The sequence below is a fragment of the Nerophis ophidion genome, linkage group LG10 (genome assembly GCF_033978795.1).
Source record: "Nerophis ophidion isolate RoL-2023_Sa linkage group LG10, RoL_Noph_v1.0, whole genome shotgun sequence".
In the NCBI taxonomy this organism is placed as follows: Eukaryota; Metazoa; Chordata; class Actinopteri; order Syngnathiformes; family Syngnathidae; genus Nerophis; species Nerophis ophidion.
In genome coordinates this window covers 13673547-13691312 of record NC_084620.1, presented here as the reverse complement: position 1 = coordinate 13691312, position 17766 = coordinate 13673547, and the positions used below count along the sequence as shown (strand labels likewise).

Sequence of the window (17766 nt, the reverse complement as noted above, 5' to 3'; positions counted from 1 at the left end):
AGCAGAATAACCTGGATTCTACACCCATTTTTTAATTGTTAGCCGCCTGTCATTGTAAAAAATTACCATTGGAGCTTAGTTACATTAAATTATTAGGGCTAAAGCATTGATTATTTTAGTAATAGAGTAATCAAATGATTAGTTTGTTCAATTAATCAAAAAAATCAGACAAAACACACTTTATAACCTCAGTGCGTATTTTTGGGGAAATTGTTTAAAATAAACAAAGAGTTAGGCTTGCCATAATCTTCATTCCTTTTTTCAAGTAAATGAATATCAACACTGAAATTGAACTTTTAACATGTGCGACTAGATAAAATTAAAAAACTCTTGCTGTTCACCAAAGAACACTGCACCCACACACCAGTGCTCTCATGTGCGCTTTATTCCAGCTGGCGTGCAGAACCTATTTAGTCTGCTAAATTACAGGCACTCCATGCGGTCTGGATTTTATAAATTTTTACTACGGTAGTAACACTCACAATAATCAATCAATTGAAGCAATAGAATATAAATCAAAGCTTTTTTCTAATCGCATGAAACATTACGGCCCTGAAAGTACAAAAAAACATTGTGATGTTGGCAGAATGACAATGAGGCCACGTCCACACAAACACAAATACTTGATAAACACATCTTATCTCTGCGTTTAGGCCTCTTGTCCACTCACAAACGCATACTTTTGTTATTAAAAACGCAGATTTTTGCAAACGTGAAGAGTTCAAAAACTCTCCACTCAACGTGGCACATGTTTTGAATCCTAATTCGAGGACAGATCATGATGTTAACTTATGCGTGTTGGTTCCATTTGTGTACATGTATAACGCACTGGAGCGACTAAAAAAACATGATGAAGATTCCTCCTCGCTAGTGTGTACTTATGTTAAATTCAATATACGTGTTATTGCTCAACATATCACTATATCCATCCATCCATTTTCTACCGCTTATTCCCTTTTGGGGTCGCGGAGGGCGCTGGCGCCTATCTCAGCTACAATCGGGCGGAAGGCGGGGTACACCCTGGACAAGTCGCCACCTCATCGCAGGGCCCACACAGATAGACAGACAACATTCACACTCTCATTCACACACTAGGGCCAATTTAGTGTTGCCAATCAACCTATCCCCAGGTGCATGTCTTTGGAAGTGGGAGGAAGCCGGACTACGCATTCACGGGGAGAACATGCAAACTCCACACAGAAAGATCCCGAGCCTGGTTTTGAACCCAGGACTGCAGGACCTTCGTATTGTGAGGCAGACGTACTAACCCCTCTGCCACCGTGAAGCCCTATCACTATATTGATGATTAAATGCATTATAATTTCACAAGTTTTGCAGCGGTACACGCATGTGCGATTTAGGCACCTAAAGGGGAACTGCACTTGTTTTTGGAATTTTGTCTACCGTTTACAATCATTATGAGAGACAAGAAGACAAAAGTTGTTTTTCGTTTTTTATTCTAACATCTAAAATATGGCTTATTATAAGTGACAAGCAATGCAGCTAATGGGAGCAATCAATTCTACCTCTAAATCACTTTAAAAATGCATTCAAAAACCGTCAACAATACTTCATTTATGTTCCAGTGGTGGCTTTTGCATTACGCAAACTAACTGAGTACAAAAAAGGCTCAATTCTTCCTGCAAAAAGCAGATATGAGCAAAAGAGTCCAAGTATGCAATGGAATAGATCCCTATAGTTTATCAAAAAACATTTGTCGAGAGATATCAAGGATTGCTTCAGTCGGGTCTGTTCCAGACGCAATTCTACACGACAAAACAGATGGAAACTTGGAAAAGCATGGAGGTCTACAACTTCTTTGTTTTGTGACTGGGTCAAAGAAATTGGTATTAAGACTCTTCAGGATAAATATGTATGGAAGTATTATTAACAAAATTATTTGCAGACGTGTATCTCAATCTGTGCGCGTGTAATCCAATTCGCGTTCCTGTATTCTAATTTGTGTGTCTGTATATCAATCAGTGTGTATTCAGATCCGCGTATGTATATTTTAGATCAGCGTACGTGTGATTTATGTTGCCTGTCCCTAATCAGAAAGAAATATCGATAGGCTGTCTACTTACATGTGACCTTTGCGATACTTCTGCCGTGCAAAATTTGAGCTAGCGCATCCAGATTTGTGAGCGTGTAATACAACTTGTACGCATGCAATCTGCATATGCATAACTATTATCTGTGAGAAGCAGGAACTCTCTATTGGTTTTCTTTTTTACACGTGACTTTTGCAACATTTCTGCCACTTAAACCAATCAGAAACAAGCATAGGGCCTTTTTTCTTCGAGGAAGGTTAAATGTCGCCTAGTATCCATTGACCATTACCAGTATCCATTAGGCGGGACGTGAGCCGGACATGACGTCAGTAACATCCTACCAATTGACGAAAACAAGTTAGTTTCGGTTTCAGCTGTGTTGACAGCCGCCTGTTGACGCCAATACGATGGACGTTGAAATAAGCCGGGTCCACCTTTTTTTGTTAAAACAACGTTGACATGTTATAGTTGACAAAGGAAATAGTTATTAATGCAATAGCTAATAAGATAACTTATTATTAACTAATTTATTTTGTTTTTAGAATATGGCAATGGTCAATAAAAATAGAGCTGCAAGGTCGAAAAATGGTTGCACTTAGGGCAATAAAAGCAAATACAGGATGTCATTAAAAGTGATTGCGGTGCTCTGATTGTGGATCAAAACAAGACATCCAAAAGAGCTTAGCTGAGACACTAAAGACACTTATATGTCTTATAGGGTTCAGGTCATGTGGGTCATCTAAATGCTACAAACAGTATCTCTCAGTTTAAAGCGATTCACCGTGTTTCTGGAAAACATGATGCTTCCTGGTTATACATTTACCTCCTCCATCCCCCCAACCATCAGAAGTTGTATGATTTCTGCGCAGCAGCCCACCAAAGACGCCCCCCTTACACTATTGATGTCACAGTGAGGCGAAGAGATTTGCATTTGCAACACTGCACTTGTATCGACAATTATATCGCAGCAGGGTGGAGGGCCCCGGCCGACCCCTCTCGGCCTCTTCCACGCTGCGAGAGTGCCTTTATTGGATTAAGAAGACATTTGCATCAGGATGGGTAGAGAGGCTGGCACCATAGTGCAGAATGTGATGTCGTTCAGAGGGCTCAGTGTGTAGTGTATTTAGGTCACATTTAAAGATATATGCATACATTAAACGAGTTCATATCCCCACCTCAGGGACATGAACAAGGAAAGTTAAAGGCATACTGTAGATAGACAGACAGATACCTACTAACAAAGATACATGCATACAGTGCATTGATAGAAACCAAATGTGGCTGTTAAGGGAGTTGATGTTGGCATAATCTACTTAATCTGATTGAGGCCAGTGTCGTCCTTTCAGGCTCAATAATTGATAACACCATCTGCTGTGGAATCAATCCACAAGGATGTGACATGTTAGCAATCGGGTTAGAGCGATGCTGGTTAATTAAGCCTTTCTCTTTACCGTAAGGAGCGGGCCACAGTGTCCATTCATGGCAGACAAAACCAAACAAAATGAATGTTAAGTCATTCATCCAATGAGAAGGCTAATTATTCTAAAAAAATGTGAAGGTTGTATTTCATTGTATGTCAATGTTATGGAAAGACTTCCAGAGTGTAAACTGATAGATAGCCTTACATAAAACTTACCTTGTAATTGGACGTAATGTGTGCATATATTAGACTATTACTTGGGGTGGGCTGGTAATCAACACGTGAATTACTCTTTCACAGGTCAGAAATTATCTTACCTTTTTTCGTGTCAGGCAGGATTCCTTTGGGCCGCAGTCTAAGATGTCTGACTTACATGCTGGGGGACTTCATGCCTGGTGGCGGAATGTACTTGACAGTGGAGACTGGGCCAAAGCATCCTGCCGAAAGAAGCAGGAGCTGTAATGGCTACATTCATAATATGCACATTTTGCACAACAATGTATGTACTCAAGGATGATTGTGTTGGCGTGAGGCCAATCCAGTGTTTAAATTTGAGCTCTAATCCAATTTTGTGGGGCTACCAGGGATTAACGTTGAGACCTACAGTATTTACTTACACAGCAGGGGTGATTGTTGTAAGATCAGCGGTAAACTTGTGTTCCCTTTCTTTCCACTATGAGATGTCTAATGACATTGAAGGGATTTATATTAGGGAACAGGGTTTTCACAAATAAAAGGAGGTGAAAAGTGCATTCATGGGATGCATGGATGTGAGGTCAACACAGGTAAGAGAATGTGGACTATATCTGACAAAATAAATTATTTGAACTCAATTAGTTGCATCGTGACCATCTACCTCAGAAGGGTATAAATATTTTAAGGACCCCCGCCCTAACTATAGTGTGCAACCTTATATGTACACACACTAGAGATGCGAGGTTTGCGGTCTATTTCGCGGAGTCCGCGGATAAACTGCGGGTCGGGCGGGTGGCATATCTAAAAAATTGATTTTAATTAGATTTGGGCGGGTGGCGGTTGAACCATCCGGAAATATTTGATATACACGGTTCTGGGATCGGTATCCTTTACCATTCAAAGAGCCATTTAAGACCCGTGTCACAAAGCGAAGAAGACAATAGGAGACAGTAATATTCTCTAGAAAGACTGCCGGCGGTCACCCAGATAATAAGTATTAGGGCGTGTTATGAAGCCATTGGCTTTGTCGCCTTCTACAGCATGTAACATTCTGCTTGTCAGTCCAGCAACATGATGTGTGTGGCTTCCGCAGCAACACGCACACGACTCTAAGGCATACTGGGTGACACAGAGTACACTAATGGTTGTGATGTAAACAATTTTAACATTCTTACTAATATGCGCCACGCTGTGAAGCCACACCAAACAAGATTGACAAACACATTTCGGGATAACATCCTCACAGTAACACAACATAAACGCAACACAACGAATACCCAGAATCCTTATCCGTATCCATGACACTTCCTGACTATTTTATACACCCCGCTAGCAGGCCCCCCCCGTGCGTCGGTAAGGTGGGCGGGGTCGGGGGTGCGGGGGTGTAAAATATATTCAGGAAGTCTCACGGATACAAGGGATTCTGGGTATTTGTTGTGTTGCGTTTATGTTGTGTTACTGTGAGGATGTTCTCCCGAAATGTGTTTGTCAATCTTGTTTGGTGTGGCTTCACAGCGTGGCGCATATTAGTAAGTGTTAAAGTTGTTTATATCACAACCATCAGTGTACTCTGTATCACCCAGTATGCCTTTCAATCTTGTACGTGTGATTGGGAAGCTGCACACAACATGTTGCCGGACTAACAATTGGTTTGTACATGTTGTTGAAGGTGTCAAAGGCAATGGTTTCACAGCACACCCTTATTCTTGTCATCAGGATGAACACCATTGGATATTTGCGAGAACATTAGCGGCTCCCATTGTCTTCATTACTCTGTGAAACGGGTTTAAATATCTCTGTGAGTGGTAAAGGTGGCCGACCTCTGATGTATGTCAGCGGGCGGGTGGCGGGGGGTTGCGATTCTGATAAATAGTTGGTTCGGAGTGAACGGCGGGCGGATAACGGCTTTGGTGATGCGGTTGCGGATTATATAATTGCCTATCCGCGCATCTCTAACACACACACATGCACTGTGAGCTGGATTAAGACGACTGAAACCACAACATTTCTGGTGAAAAGTAAACCAACTCTCTGTAAGAACCCACTTACAGGCTGGATACGTAAAACTAAGAGTGTAAGGTCACACATTGGGGTTTCTTTATATTAGGGTTTGAATATTAATGTGAGGGGGACAGATAAGCAACCATGGAAATCGCTTTAAAGAAATACTCTTGTCTGGTTGAGGTTTGCAGCTAATTTATGCCAACCATAGGCATTCTATGTATGCAAATGTGCGCCAGCATGTTAATAATGGTCGAGGGTGTCAGTCAATCTGTCTTCTTGCGTCGTCTGTTTATCATGTGCATTATTTATTTATAATGACTCGCAATTCAGCATTAGCGGATTTCTTATCAAAAAAATGAATATCCTTATTTGTGCAAAAACCTGCTCCTCTTTACTTTTTGTCACCCAAAACAGGCTGTTTTTTTTTTTACACAACACTCATCTCATTTGCCCTAAGGCATTGCTATATTTTTAAATAAATTACACTTAAGTATATTCCATATAATTGTAAGTCATTACTGGAATGATAAAAGGGAAACAGTGTGAATTAAGGAAAAGTGGCAGTGGAGGAAAGCCTCTTTGACTGCTAGCCGGGAGGAGTAAACGGCATATGAAACTATTGTACCATCAATAGCTGTTTGAGAGGGAGATGGAGGCAGTTAAGGTTGCCTGACCAAGCTAAATGTCAGACCGTGACTCCTATCAATCAACTTTCATCATCATTAATTTTACATTGTAAAATGTGTTGAGTAAGTGTAAGACATAATATAGGGCTTATAGTGTAAAAAACACACAATTTGTGTTTTCCCGCCATTTGCGGAGGCTCTCCGGGTAACACACCGAACGCAATAGCAGGGTTCTAACTACTGTCAATAAACTATTACAGCAATTGCTTTACCTGACCTTGTGAGGTGTCAGGCGTTCCAAGCAATTCGTCTGTCCAAATATAGTTTACTCATGAAAGAACAAACATGCCGCTAAACCCATAGCCAAGGATTCAAGGTGCCCAGACTGCAGCAGTGGCTGTCACAGATAAAGACATTTATTGTGATGGAAAGTGATGTTTAGTCATTCAAATGTGTTCGGTTGCCTTTCGATGAGACACGCTCTCTGTGAGTTGAATCGGGCTCGATTAGAGAAGGCACCGTTCACTTCTTGGCTGCATTCTTGGCTTTTCTTTATCATCCTTTGCTCACCTCTGACCCCTCTCCACCTCCTCGCCTTCCAACTCGGGCTCACAAATCCTTTAATCCAGGTTCCCCAATGACCCCGCTTTTTTTGTGCCAGACTCAGAGTACATGTGTGCTCCTTTGCCCCATGAAATTGCTCCTTAGATATTGCCAGCCTCTTTTTAGAAGATCAAGAGCAGCTAACAGAAAGCAGTGCTTTTAGTGTGCACTTTTTTGTAAAAGAAAAGTATAGTTTCCCTAAATCACAACAATCAAACCATATTAAGTTGAATTGTTATGGAAGTATTATTGTAGCAAAATTATTTGCCAACGTGTATCTCATCTGTGCGTGTGCAATCCAGTTTGTGTGCGCGTGTACTTATTTGTGTGTCAGTATATCAATCTGAATGCGTATTCCGATCCACGTACATGTATGTGTGTTTTAAGTTGTCTGTCTGTCCCTAATCAGAAAAAACCCTCAAAAGGCTGTTGACTTAAATGTAACTTTTGTGACCTGTCTGCCGTGTAAGATTTCAGCGCACACATCCAGAATTGTGAGTGTGTAAAACAACTTGTGCACGCATATTTCAGAAGTGTGTGTGTGTGACTAACACTATCTGCTTGTGCGTATCTCAGCTGTGCCTAGATTTAACCAACCACAGAAGACACTGATTCTCATCCCAGTCGCTTCACACTCGGCTGCGAACCGATCGAGTGAGAGCTGAAGATCTTGGCCAGATGAATCCATCAGGACCACATTATTTGCAAATAGCAGAGACCTAATACTGCAGCCACCAAACCAGATACCCTCAACGCCCTGACTGCGCCTAGAAATTCTGTCCATGAATGTTATGAACTTAATCGGGGACAAAGGGCAGTCTTGGCGGAGTCCAACCCTCACTGGAAACCTGTCCGATTTACTGCCGGCAATGTGGATAAAGCTCTGACACTGATCATACAGGGAGCGGACCGCCACAATCAGACAGTCCGATACCCCATACTCTTTGAGCACTCCTCACCGGACTTCTCGAGGGACACGGTTGAATGTCTTCTCCAAGTCCACAAAGCACATGTAAACTGGTTGGGCAAACTCTCATGCCCCCACAAGGACCCTGCCAAAAGTATAGAGCTGGTCCACAGTTCCACGACCAGGACGAAAACCACACTGTTCCTCCTGAATCCGAGGTTCAAGTATCTCTCTCCAGTACATTTGAATAAACCTTACCAGGAAGACTGAGGAGTGTGAGTGCATGCGCTTCTGAATACACACGCAAAGGTTGAATTACACGCTCACAAATCTGGACGCACGCGCTCACATCTTACATTGCAGAAGTGTCGCAGAAGTTATGTCTAAGTTGACAGCCTATTGAGGAGTTTTTTCTGATTAGGGACAGACAGACGTTTTAAAACACACTCAGATTGATGCACAGACACACAGAATAATACACACGCACACGACTTGGATTACACGCGCACAGATTGGGATACACGTTTGCAAATCATTTTGCTACAATAATATTTCTATATAGTGTGACCACTAACTTATCAAAGTGTAATCACACACACACGACTTGGATTACACGCGAACAGATTGGGATACACGTTTGCAAATCATTTTGCTACAATAATACTTCTATATAGTGTGACCACTAACTTATCAAGGTGTAATCATCTTTACTGTGCAGAGCCCACATGAATGACATCAGATGACTGACAAGCGAGTAAGGGGTTAAATAATATCTATGCTGGTAGTGTAAAAACACATCACAAATGACAAAAAAAAATGTTGTGTAGATAGTTACGAATTTGACATTACTTTATGATGCACTGTAAATGTAGTATTCTTACTGCTAAAAAAATAAATCTGGTGATGCACAGTTTACAAGCAAATAAAGGCAATTAAAGGAGAATAATATTAATGGATAACGATGGGTAAAGTTAGCCTCATATTTAGCCGAGCTAGGAATGGCAATCGCTATATGTAATGAATATATATAATTCAAGAAGCCTTAAAATGCATAAGTACACAAAGCCACTTTTACACACCTCAAGGAGCAGTTAATAAAGTCGGAAAACACACATTGATGAGTAAATATGACTTACCTTCAACACTAGCACTAGCATAAATGTCAATGGCGGATAATTAATACGTCACTGTAAACAACTCCAGACTAATTCCAATAATGGCCGCGACTCGAACAGACAAAGTGAATACAAAGTACTATTATTTACATTTGTATATATTATAATCGAACAAATACATCCATACATTACGTTTATGTTGCGTGAGGTGTCCACAGCGAAGTAGGAAGGGGGTGGGGTGGGGGGGAATCCAATCTCGGTATCATTACCGAGCCCACGTAGTCCCAGTCAACATTGGTGTGATGATACCGATATTTTTCAGTTCTATGTTTATTTTTCACAAATTGTGAGCTTTGTGGTTGTGTTGCGCCATTATTTATATATTTGCGTGTACTGTACATAATATTATATACTTAATTATTGCTTTTGGTTTTTGCAACTGACCCAGTGTTTGTATCGATACCAAAAGTATTTGTAGTATCAATTCAATACGATAGCGCAGTGGTTCTCAAATGGGGGTACGCGTACCCCTGGGGGTACTTGAAGGTATGCCAAGGTGTACGTGAGATTTTTTTTTAAATATTCTAAAAATAGCAACAATTCAAAAATATATTATAAATATATTTATTGAATAATACTTAAACAAAATATGAATGTAAGTTCATAAACTGTGAAAATAAATGCAACAATGCAATATTCAGTGTTGACAGCTAGATTAATTGTGGACAAAACTATTGATGTTAAAGATTTCTTTTTTTGTCAAGAAATGTTGAGAAAGTTCATTAATCCAGATGGATCTCTATTACAATCCCCAAAGAGGGCACTTTAAGTTGATGATTACTTCTATGTGTAGAATGTTTTATTTATAATTGAATCACTTGTTTATTTTTCAACAAGTTTTTAATTATTTTTATATATTTTCTTTCAAATAGATCAAGAAAGACCACTACAAATGAGCAATATATTGCACTGTTATAATATACAATTTAATAAATCAGACACTGATGACATAGTGCTATATTTAACTTCTTTATCTCTTTTTTCAACCAAAAATGCTTTGCTCTGGTTAGGGGGTACTTGAGTTAAAAAAATGTTCACAGGGGGTACATAACTGAAAAAAGGTTGAGAACCACTGCTATAGCGTGATGAGATCGATAGTTTTCAATTTCACTTGTTTGCATAGTTGAAGGTTGTTCATATTTTTACGTCATTTATATAAATTGTATTGTGTTTATAAATTCAGGGAATAATTATTTAGACACATGAGGGCTTTCATCGGGGCAAAAATCCAAAATATTTTGCATTTGTAATGTCGTTGTATACGTTCGTAATTATCTAATTCAGTGGTTCTCAACCTTCTTTCAGTGATGTACCCCCTGTGAACATTTTTTTAATTCAAGTATCCCCTAATCAGAGTAAAACATTTTGTTTGAACAAAAGAAATAAAGGCTGTCCTTTGTCACCGATTCTGTTCATAACTTTTATGGACAGAATTTCTAGGCACAGCCAAGGCGTTGAGGGGTTCCGGTTTGGTGGCCACGGGATTAGGTCTCTGCTTTTTGCAGATGATGTAGTCCTGATGGCTTCATCTGGCCGGGATCTTCAGCTCTCACTGGATCGGTTCGCAGCCGAGTGTGAAGCGACCGGAATGAGAATCAGCACCTCCAAGTCCGAGTCCATGGTTCTCGCCCGGAAAAGGGTGGAGTGCCATCTCCGGGTTGGGGAGGAGACCCTGCCCCAAGTGGAGGAGTTCAAGTACCTAGGAGTCTTGTTCACGAGTGGGGGAAGAGTGGATCGTGAGATGGACAGGCGGATCGGTGCGGCGTCTTCAGTAATACGGACGTTGTATCGATCCGTTGTGGTGAAGAAAGAGCTGAGCCGGAAGGCAAAGCTCTCAATTTACCGGTCGATCTACGTTCCCATCCTCACCTATGGTCATGAGCTCTGGGTCATGACCGAAAGGATAAGATCACGGGTACAAGCGGCCGAAATGAGTTTCCTCCGCCGGGTGGCGGGGCTCTCCCTTAGAGATAGGGTGAGAAGCTCTGCCATCCGGGAGGAGCTCAACGTAAAGCCGCTGCTCCTCCACATCGAGAGGAGCCAGATGAGGTGGTTCGGGCATCTGGTCAGGATGCCACCCGAACGCCTCCCTAGGGAGGTGTTTAGGGCACGTCCAACCGGTAGGAGGCCACGGGGAAGACCCAGGACACGTTGGGAAGACCATGTCTCCCGGCTGGCCTGGGAACGCCTCGGGATCCCCCGGGAAGAGCTAGACGAAGTGGCTGGAGATAGGGAAGTCTGGGCTTCCCTGCTTAGGCTGCTGCCCCCGCGACCCGACCTCGGATAAGCGGAAGATGATGGATGGATGGATGGAAAAGAAATAAAGAAGTAAAATACAGCACTTTGTCATCAGTTTCTGATTTACTAAATTGTATAACAGTGCAAAAGATTGCTCATTTGTAGTGGTCTTTCTGAACTATTTGGAAAAAAAAGATACAAAAATAACTCAAAACTTGTTGAAAAATAAGCAAGTGATTCAATTATAAATAAAGACTTCTACACACAGAAGTAATCATCAACTTAAAGTGCCCTCTTTTGGGATTGTAATAGAGATCCATCTGGATTCATGAACTTAACTCTAAACATTTGTTCACAAAAAAAGAAATCTCTAACATCAATATTTTTGGAACATGTCCACAAAAACTCTAGCTGTCAACACTGAATATTGCATTGTTGCATTTCTTTTCACAGTTTATGAACTTACATTCATATTTTGTTGAAGTATTATTCAATAAATATATTTATAAAGGATTTTTGAATTGTAGCTATTTTTAGAATATATTTGAAAAATCTCACGTACCCCTTGGCATACTTTCAAGTACCCCCAGGGGTACGCGTACCCCCATTTAAGTACCACTGATCTAATTTATTATTTTATTACAGTACGCCACTTATGTATTGTTATTATATTTACAAATGTTTGTTGATAAACATGATTATTATTTTTTTTACATATCAAGTAAATTTTACTTGATAATGTAAAAAAATGATAATCATAGATGATTATCATTGATAATCCGATAATTATCAATGATAATAAATTGTAGGTTTTATTTAGTAAAACCTAGATGGCCGTACTTAAATGGTATCGGATGGATTTCCTTCTGTTTTTTTTTTTTTAAAGGTTTATTTATAAATTTCAACAATTACAAACAATAAGTCAAACAACAATATAAAACATTATAAAACATTATGAAAACAGTACAAAACAGCGCCAGGGGGTTGTAAGTTCAAAATGATAAAAAAAAAATAAAAAAAAATATATATATATATAATAAACAAAATGCAAAGCCGTAGGCTTATTCAGATTCATCAAACAACTTAAATTTGGAACACAGCATCATCGTTTTCACAGCTTTTTTGTTGTTGGAGGGAGAGAGCGTTTTAATGTAAAGTTCCAGATATTTCCTTCTTCTGGTATCGAACGGTCCAGGCCACTTTGACGTCATCAACGTACCTGTTGTGCTTCCTCTTCCGGGAGGCGGGGCCAAGTGGGAGCCCCATATCAGACTGTAGTCCTGTAAGAGGCGTACACTGCTGAGCGTGGACCGCTTTGACAAACCTATTCTTGACATCCTTTTCCTTGATGTTTTTTTTCTTCATGCGAACCACGCTGATATTTCACGAAGAAGCCACTTGTTTCAGCCGGTGTGATTAGCCAAAGAACCGGACAGAAGAGCGAGTCTTTATTTTATCCTCGTCCAGGATATTAGTCACTATCCCATGCGAAAGACCGCTATCAGTTTGGATTACTTTTTGTTGCAGTTTCTAACCGTTACAGATAAGATAAGCACAACAGCGAGGGAATACACAATCAAAGCCTGATTGCCTCCCTTCTCGTAAATACGACACATTTTGAAATGAGTGGACTCGCTCCTGCTTGCGCGCTTTGTGAAGAGCGCACACTACAGGAGCAATGTGACAGGAGATCTCTTCCAACTGGAATTTGACAATTGGTACCGACCTTATTCTAAACTTTACCGAGAGTGTGAATGAAGATGCACTGGAGCTAAAAAGTCCAAACATTTCTCAAGCGAGCGGACCTCCACTGTACACCCGAGTTAAGATGACTCCTGCCGGAATAATGTTCATCCTGCTCCCGGTGTGTTGTTCGCTACCCGGAGCCTCCTGGGCAGCCACCCTTAGAGGATTGAAAGGTAAGTGGAAGCTGTAGCTGCCTCATTGTGGTCTTTTGGAACCATGACTATATATATATATATATATATATATATATATATATATATATATATATATGGGATAGGTTGATTGGCAACACTAAATTGGCCCTAGTGTGTGAGTGTGAATGTTGTCTGTCTATCTGTGTTGGCCCTGCGATGAGGTGGCGACTTGTCCAGGGTGTACGCCGCCTTCCAGCCGATTGTAGCTGAGATAGGCACCAGCGCCCCCCACGACGCCAAAGGGAATAAGCGGTAGGAAATGGATGGATGGGTTGTACTTGTATAGCGCTTTTCTACCTTCAAGGTACTCAAAGCGCACATTCACACACTGATGGTGGGAGCTGCCATGCAAGGCGCTAACTAGCACTCAACAAGAGCAAGGGTGAAGTGTCTTGCTCAGGACACAACGGACGTGACGAGGTTGGTACTAGGTGGGGATTGAACCAGGGACCCTCGGGTTGCGCACGACCATTCTCCCACTGCGCCACGCCGTGTATATATATATATATATATATATATATATATATATATATATATATATATATATATATATATATATATATATATATATATATATATATATATATATATATATATATGCACATCTTTTTAGTAGACTAACTCGACACAACATTAGGTACATGTGCGCACCTGTTTTTCTCTAAGATAATAATGCACCCAACTAAACAACGTGTTTGTTGCTGTGGGGCGGTTGTACTGCAGCCTTTTGAAAGTGTTTGTAATAGTATTCCTCCTGCCTTATTTTGCAAAGGATGGTTGGATGGATGGATGCTTTATTTATCTCCAAGATCAATTCACGATTCCACCAGCTTGACAAAATAAGGATACAGTGGGAAAAAAAAGGCATGCAAGTAAGTGACAGGGCATTACAAAAAGAACTAAGTGATCCGTCCATCCATCGAAAATTTATACCGCTTCTCCCTTACGGGGTCAGCTGCACACTGGCGGAAGGTGGGTTACTCCCTGGACTAGTCACCGTCTCATTGCAGGGCCAACACAGATAGACGGACAACATTCACACTCACATTCACACACTATGGCAAATTTTTGTCTTGCCAATCAACCTATCCCCAGGTGCATGTCTTTGGAAGTGGGAGGAAGCCGGAGTACCCGGAGCGAAGCCACACAGTCATGGAGAGATCATGCAAACTCCACACTGAAAGATTCCGAGCCCAGGATCGAATCGAGGACTTCCGTATTGTGAGGCAAACGCACTAATCCCTGTTCCACCGTGCTGCTCAGATTAAATGATATGAAAGCTTAATATAAGGAAGTCGTAGCAATAATAAAGGTGAATTATAGGAAACCGTTAGAAGTGCGGTCCTGTCAGTGCACACACATAAGAATTCAGTATACAGTACATTAGTACGCATTATTAGGCCATTGGGGTTGCTGGAGCCTATCTCACCTGCATTCGGACGGAGGAAGGGGTACACCCTGGACAAGTCGCTACGTCATCGCAGGGCCAACACAGATAGACGGACAACATTCACACTCACATTCAGACACAAGGGCCAATTTTAGTGTTGCCAATCAATCTATCCCCAGGTGCATGTCTTTGGAGGTGGGAGGAAGCCGGAATACCCGGAGGGAACCCACGTAGTCACGGGGAGTGTGTTTTAAATTGTCTGTCTGTGTGCAAACTGCACACAGAACGATCTAGAAACTAACCCCGCCCACACTGCAGAGAGCCTCGTCTGCCTGGAGCAACTGTGTCATAGATTACCGTAATAACCCGCATACCACTCAAAAGCACATATTCCAACGATTGAAATACTTTCTAAAGTCCAAGACTTACAGTAATTTAACACCACTGCACATCATGATGGCGGATACAGTTTTGATGTTAAATGTCTCAAATAATTATTTACTATTTGTATGGGCCCTGTGATGAGGTGGCGACTTGTCCAGGGTGTACCCCGCCTACTGCCCGAATGCAGCTGAGATAGGCTCCAGCGACCCCAAAAGGGACAAGCGGTAGAAAATGGATGGATATTTTGTATGGATGAAAAACCTTAACGGGACGTGTTTTGCCCAGGTCGGCTGTAGGAGGATCCAAAAAAGCATAGCTTACCATCAAGATAGCTCTTGAATTTAAACAGCGGTGGGCGGATCGAAAAAGATATAGACAGTAACGATACAATGTATAGTATTGTTAAACTGTAGATAATGCAGTGATTAGATAATTATTTAAAAAAAAAAGAAATATATATATATATATATATATATATATATATATATATATATATATATATATGTAATTTTTTACAAACTCTGAAAAATTAGAGCTAATAGTATTTTTTTGGGTGTACTTTCTGTGAAAGAGGAAAGAGGCACTATTTTGAAAATAAAACTAAAACCGTCAATAAAATATGACATCATAGTCCAACAGAAAAAAAACGAACTTGTCATTAGTCAATCAAAGCATTACAGGCCGTTTGGTTGCAGAGGGAGTTGGTGAAAGGTAAGTCAACACTGATATCTAGTGGGAACCGGGACTTGATGTTTTGGGCCGTCAACATAAGCGGTTTCTCCTAAGCCATCGAGAGCCAAGTGCGACTGCAAAAGGAGCCCTGCTCTCTAACAAGCTCAGTCTTTGTGTTCTGACCCACGGGGTCAGCGGCACAGATTAGCCAGGCTTCCTGTTTTCTGCAAAGCGAAGGACAGTTAGAGAGAGAGGAGACCTCCATAATAACACAAAACATTCATCACAAGTTTGTTGGACAAAGAGGAAGGTCTCCACCATGTGATGGTATTTACTCCCCGAGGCGGTGAGGAGGAAAAGATGTGGATGTTGCGTCACCGTTTGTGTCTGCGGGACTACACGACTCCCCTAATGGGCTCTGCTCTAATGCTGCGCTGTGCACTGAGCACTAACCCTTTGGAATTCTTTTACGCTATAGTATAGATGTTGAAGCACATTTTTTGAAAGGCTGCCATAAGTCTGTGTGCTCTGTGAGTGTATGTTGTCTGAGTGAGCATTTGTGTTATTACGCAACTGTGGTCTGTGTTGGAGACAGTGTCCTAGATTTGTACAAAAAAAGTTTTAGATGTTTATGCCTTTTGCACCGTGCATAGCATCATAGAGAAACACCGTTAAAATCTGAAAATAATTCCTTTGCTCATCAAAGTGAGTCCAGGTTATATGAGGGAGTGGTCAAATGTGTGAGTTTTATAATGCGTGGCCTTAATATAGCAAACCCTGTCTTTGAACACCAATGTGTGCATGTGTTGTGACTAGATGTCGAGTGGGTTCCACGAGTTGGGCAGCCCTTTGTAATGCTTCTCACATGAAACTCGTTAGGGTATTGGCACCATGTGGAGGCGGACGGGGGTGGGTCGGGGTCCTGGCTCATAAGTGCATGGCTCCATTTACAGCTGAGCTACTGGAACATATGATTAGTGGGTATTGTGTTGCTTTAATGCCACTATTTCAACTGTTCATCCCCTAGTTATGTTTTTTTACATTTTAGGGCTGCCCAAATTCAAACTAGAATGCAATCCATTTTCTAGATTTAAGAAGTAATTGAGGAGCTGCATCAAAAACAAATGCTGCGATTTTACTCAGGGACACTCCCGTCGGGATAATGGTAATCTTGCTCTCGGATTCACTATCCATCCATCCATCCATTTTCTACCACTTGTCCCTTTCGGGCTCGCGGGGAGTGCTGGAACCTATCTCAGCTGCATTGAGACTAAATTGTCTTTATTTTCATCAATCCATCAATGATTTTACTCACTCGATGGACAATTTGATCCAGCTCACCCGGGGCGTTTATTTCCGTTTTTGGGGTAAGCACTCCATTTATGTCAAAATAGTTAGGCTTCACGTTCCACATTTTGCAGCTTCGAGTCACTTTCACCTCACACTCTCGGCTTCCGTCCACTCCAAAGTTTCACCCTTTATTCATGCTGGCTTCTAAAAGCAACAGTTCCTCCTCCGTATATTTAGCTTAAAAAAGAATAAGTTGTGAATCCTCATTCGACCAAAAATAGTCGTCTTCGTTGTCTGTTACACAGTCTGCCATGATTAGAAAACACTCGCGTTTCTCCCCGGAATTGGAACACACCGTTTTTGCCAGAGGTTGGAAGTACGCTGCTATGGAAACAGAAATCAATGGTCAGAAAAAATCGGCTCCGGAAATTATTAAAATGACCAAAATACCGTAAATATCGAACATAGGACATTCCGAGTCATACCAAAGATTATAAAAAATGGGACCCATTACCAAGGGTTGGAATTGAGGGTTAAACCACCAAAAATGATTCCCGAGCATGGCCACCGCTGCTGATCACTGCTTCCCTCACCTCCCAGGGGTTGGAACAAGGGGATGGGTGAAATGCAGAGGGTCATTTCACAACACCTAGTGTGTGTCAGACTATCAGTGGTACTTTACTTTAACTTTACATATTGTTATGAACGTGTCTTTTACTACATTATATATAGACTTGCAGTGTGTATATAAAACATTTATGGAGGATTTTAAAGTGTTTTTAGACGGTGACTCTTCAAGCATTTTTTAATCATCTTTAAAATCCTAAAAAAAATAAAGACACTTACTTGTTCTTGTCTCTCAAAATGATTG

General features: G+C 41.1%; 2 protein-coding genes across 10 annotated transcripts in view; one reads left to right on the top strand and one right to left on the bottom strand.

The window, feature by feature from the left end:
- Nucleotides 1-13087, bottom strand: part of m1ap (meiosis 1 associated protein) — a 92399-nt gene extending 79312 nt beyond the window's left edge. For 5 of the 9 annotated variants that reach the window (XM_061912520.1, XM_061912526.1, XM_061912529.1 and 2 more), the window contains exons 1-2: nt 8943-9032; nt 3789-3908 (exon numbers count right to left, since the gene is read on the bottom strand). The gene's annotated coding sequence lies outside the window, so the exon portion shown is untranslated. Of the gene's footprint in view, nt 1-3788; nt 3909-8942; nt 9033-9108; nt 9166-12438 lie in introns of those variants that run through there. The other 4 variants (XM_061912523.1, XM_061912528.1, XM_061912525.1 and 1 more) reach the window with 3 other exon arrangements.
- sema4f (sema domain, immunoglobulin domain (Ig), transmembrane domain (TM) and short cytoplasmic domain, (semaphorin) 4F) overlaps nt 12476-17766 on the top strand; it is an 83597-nt gene continuing 78306 nt past the window's right edge. The window contains exon 1 of the mRNA XM_061912516.1: nt 12476-13138. Within this exon, the coding sequence (XP_061768500.1) occupies nt 13048-13138 (91 nt within the window). The 5' untranslated portion in view covers nt 12476-13047. The remainder of the gene's footprint in view (nt 13139-17766) is intronic.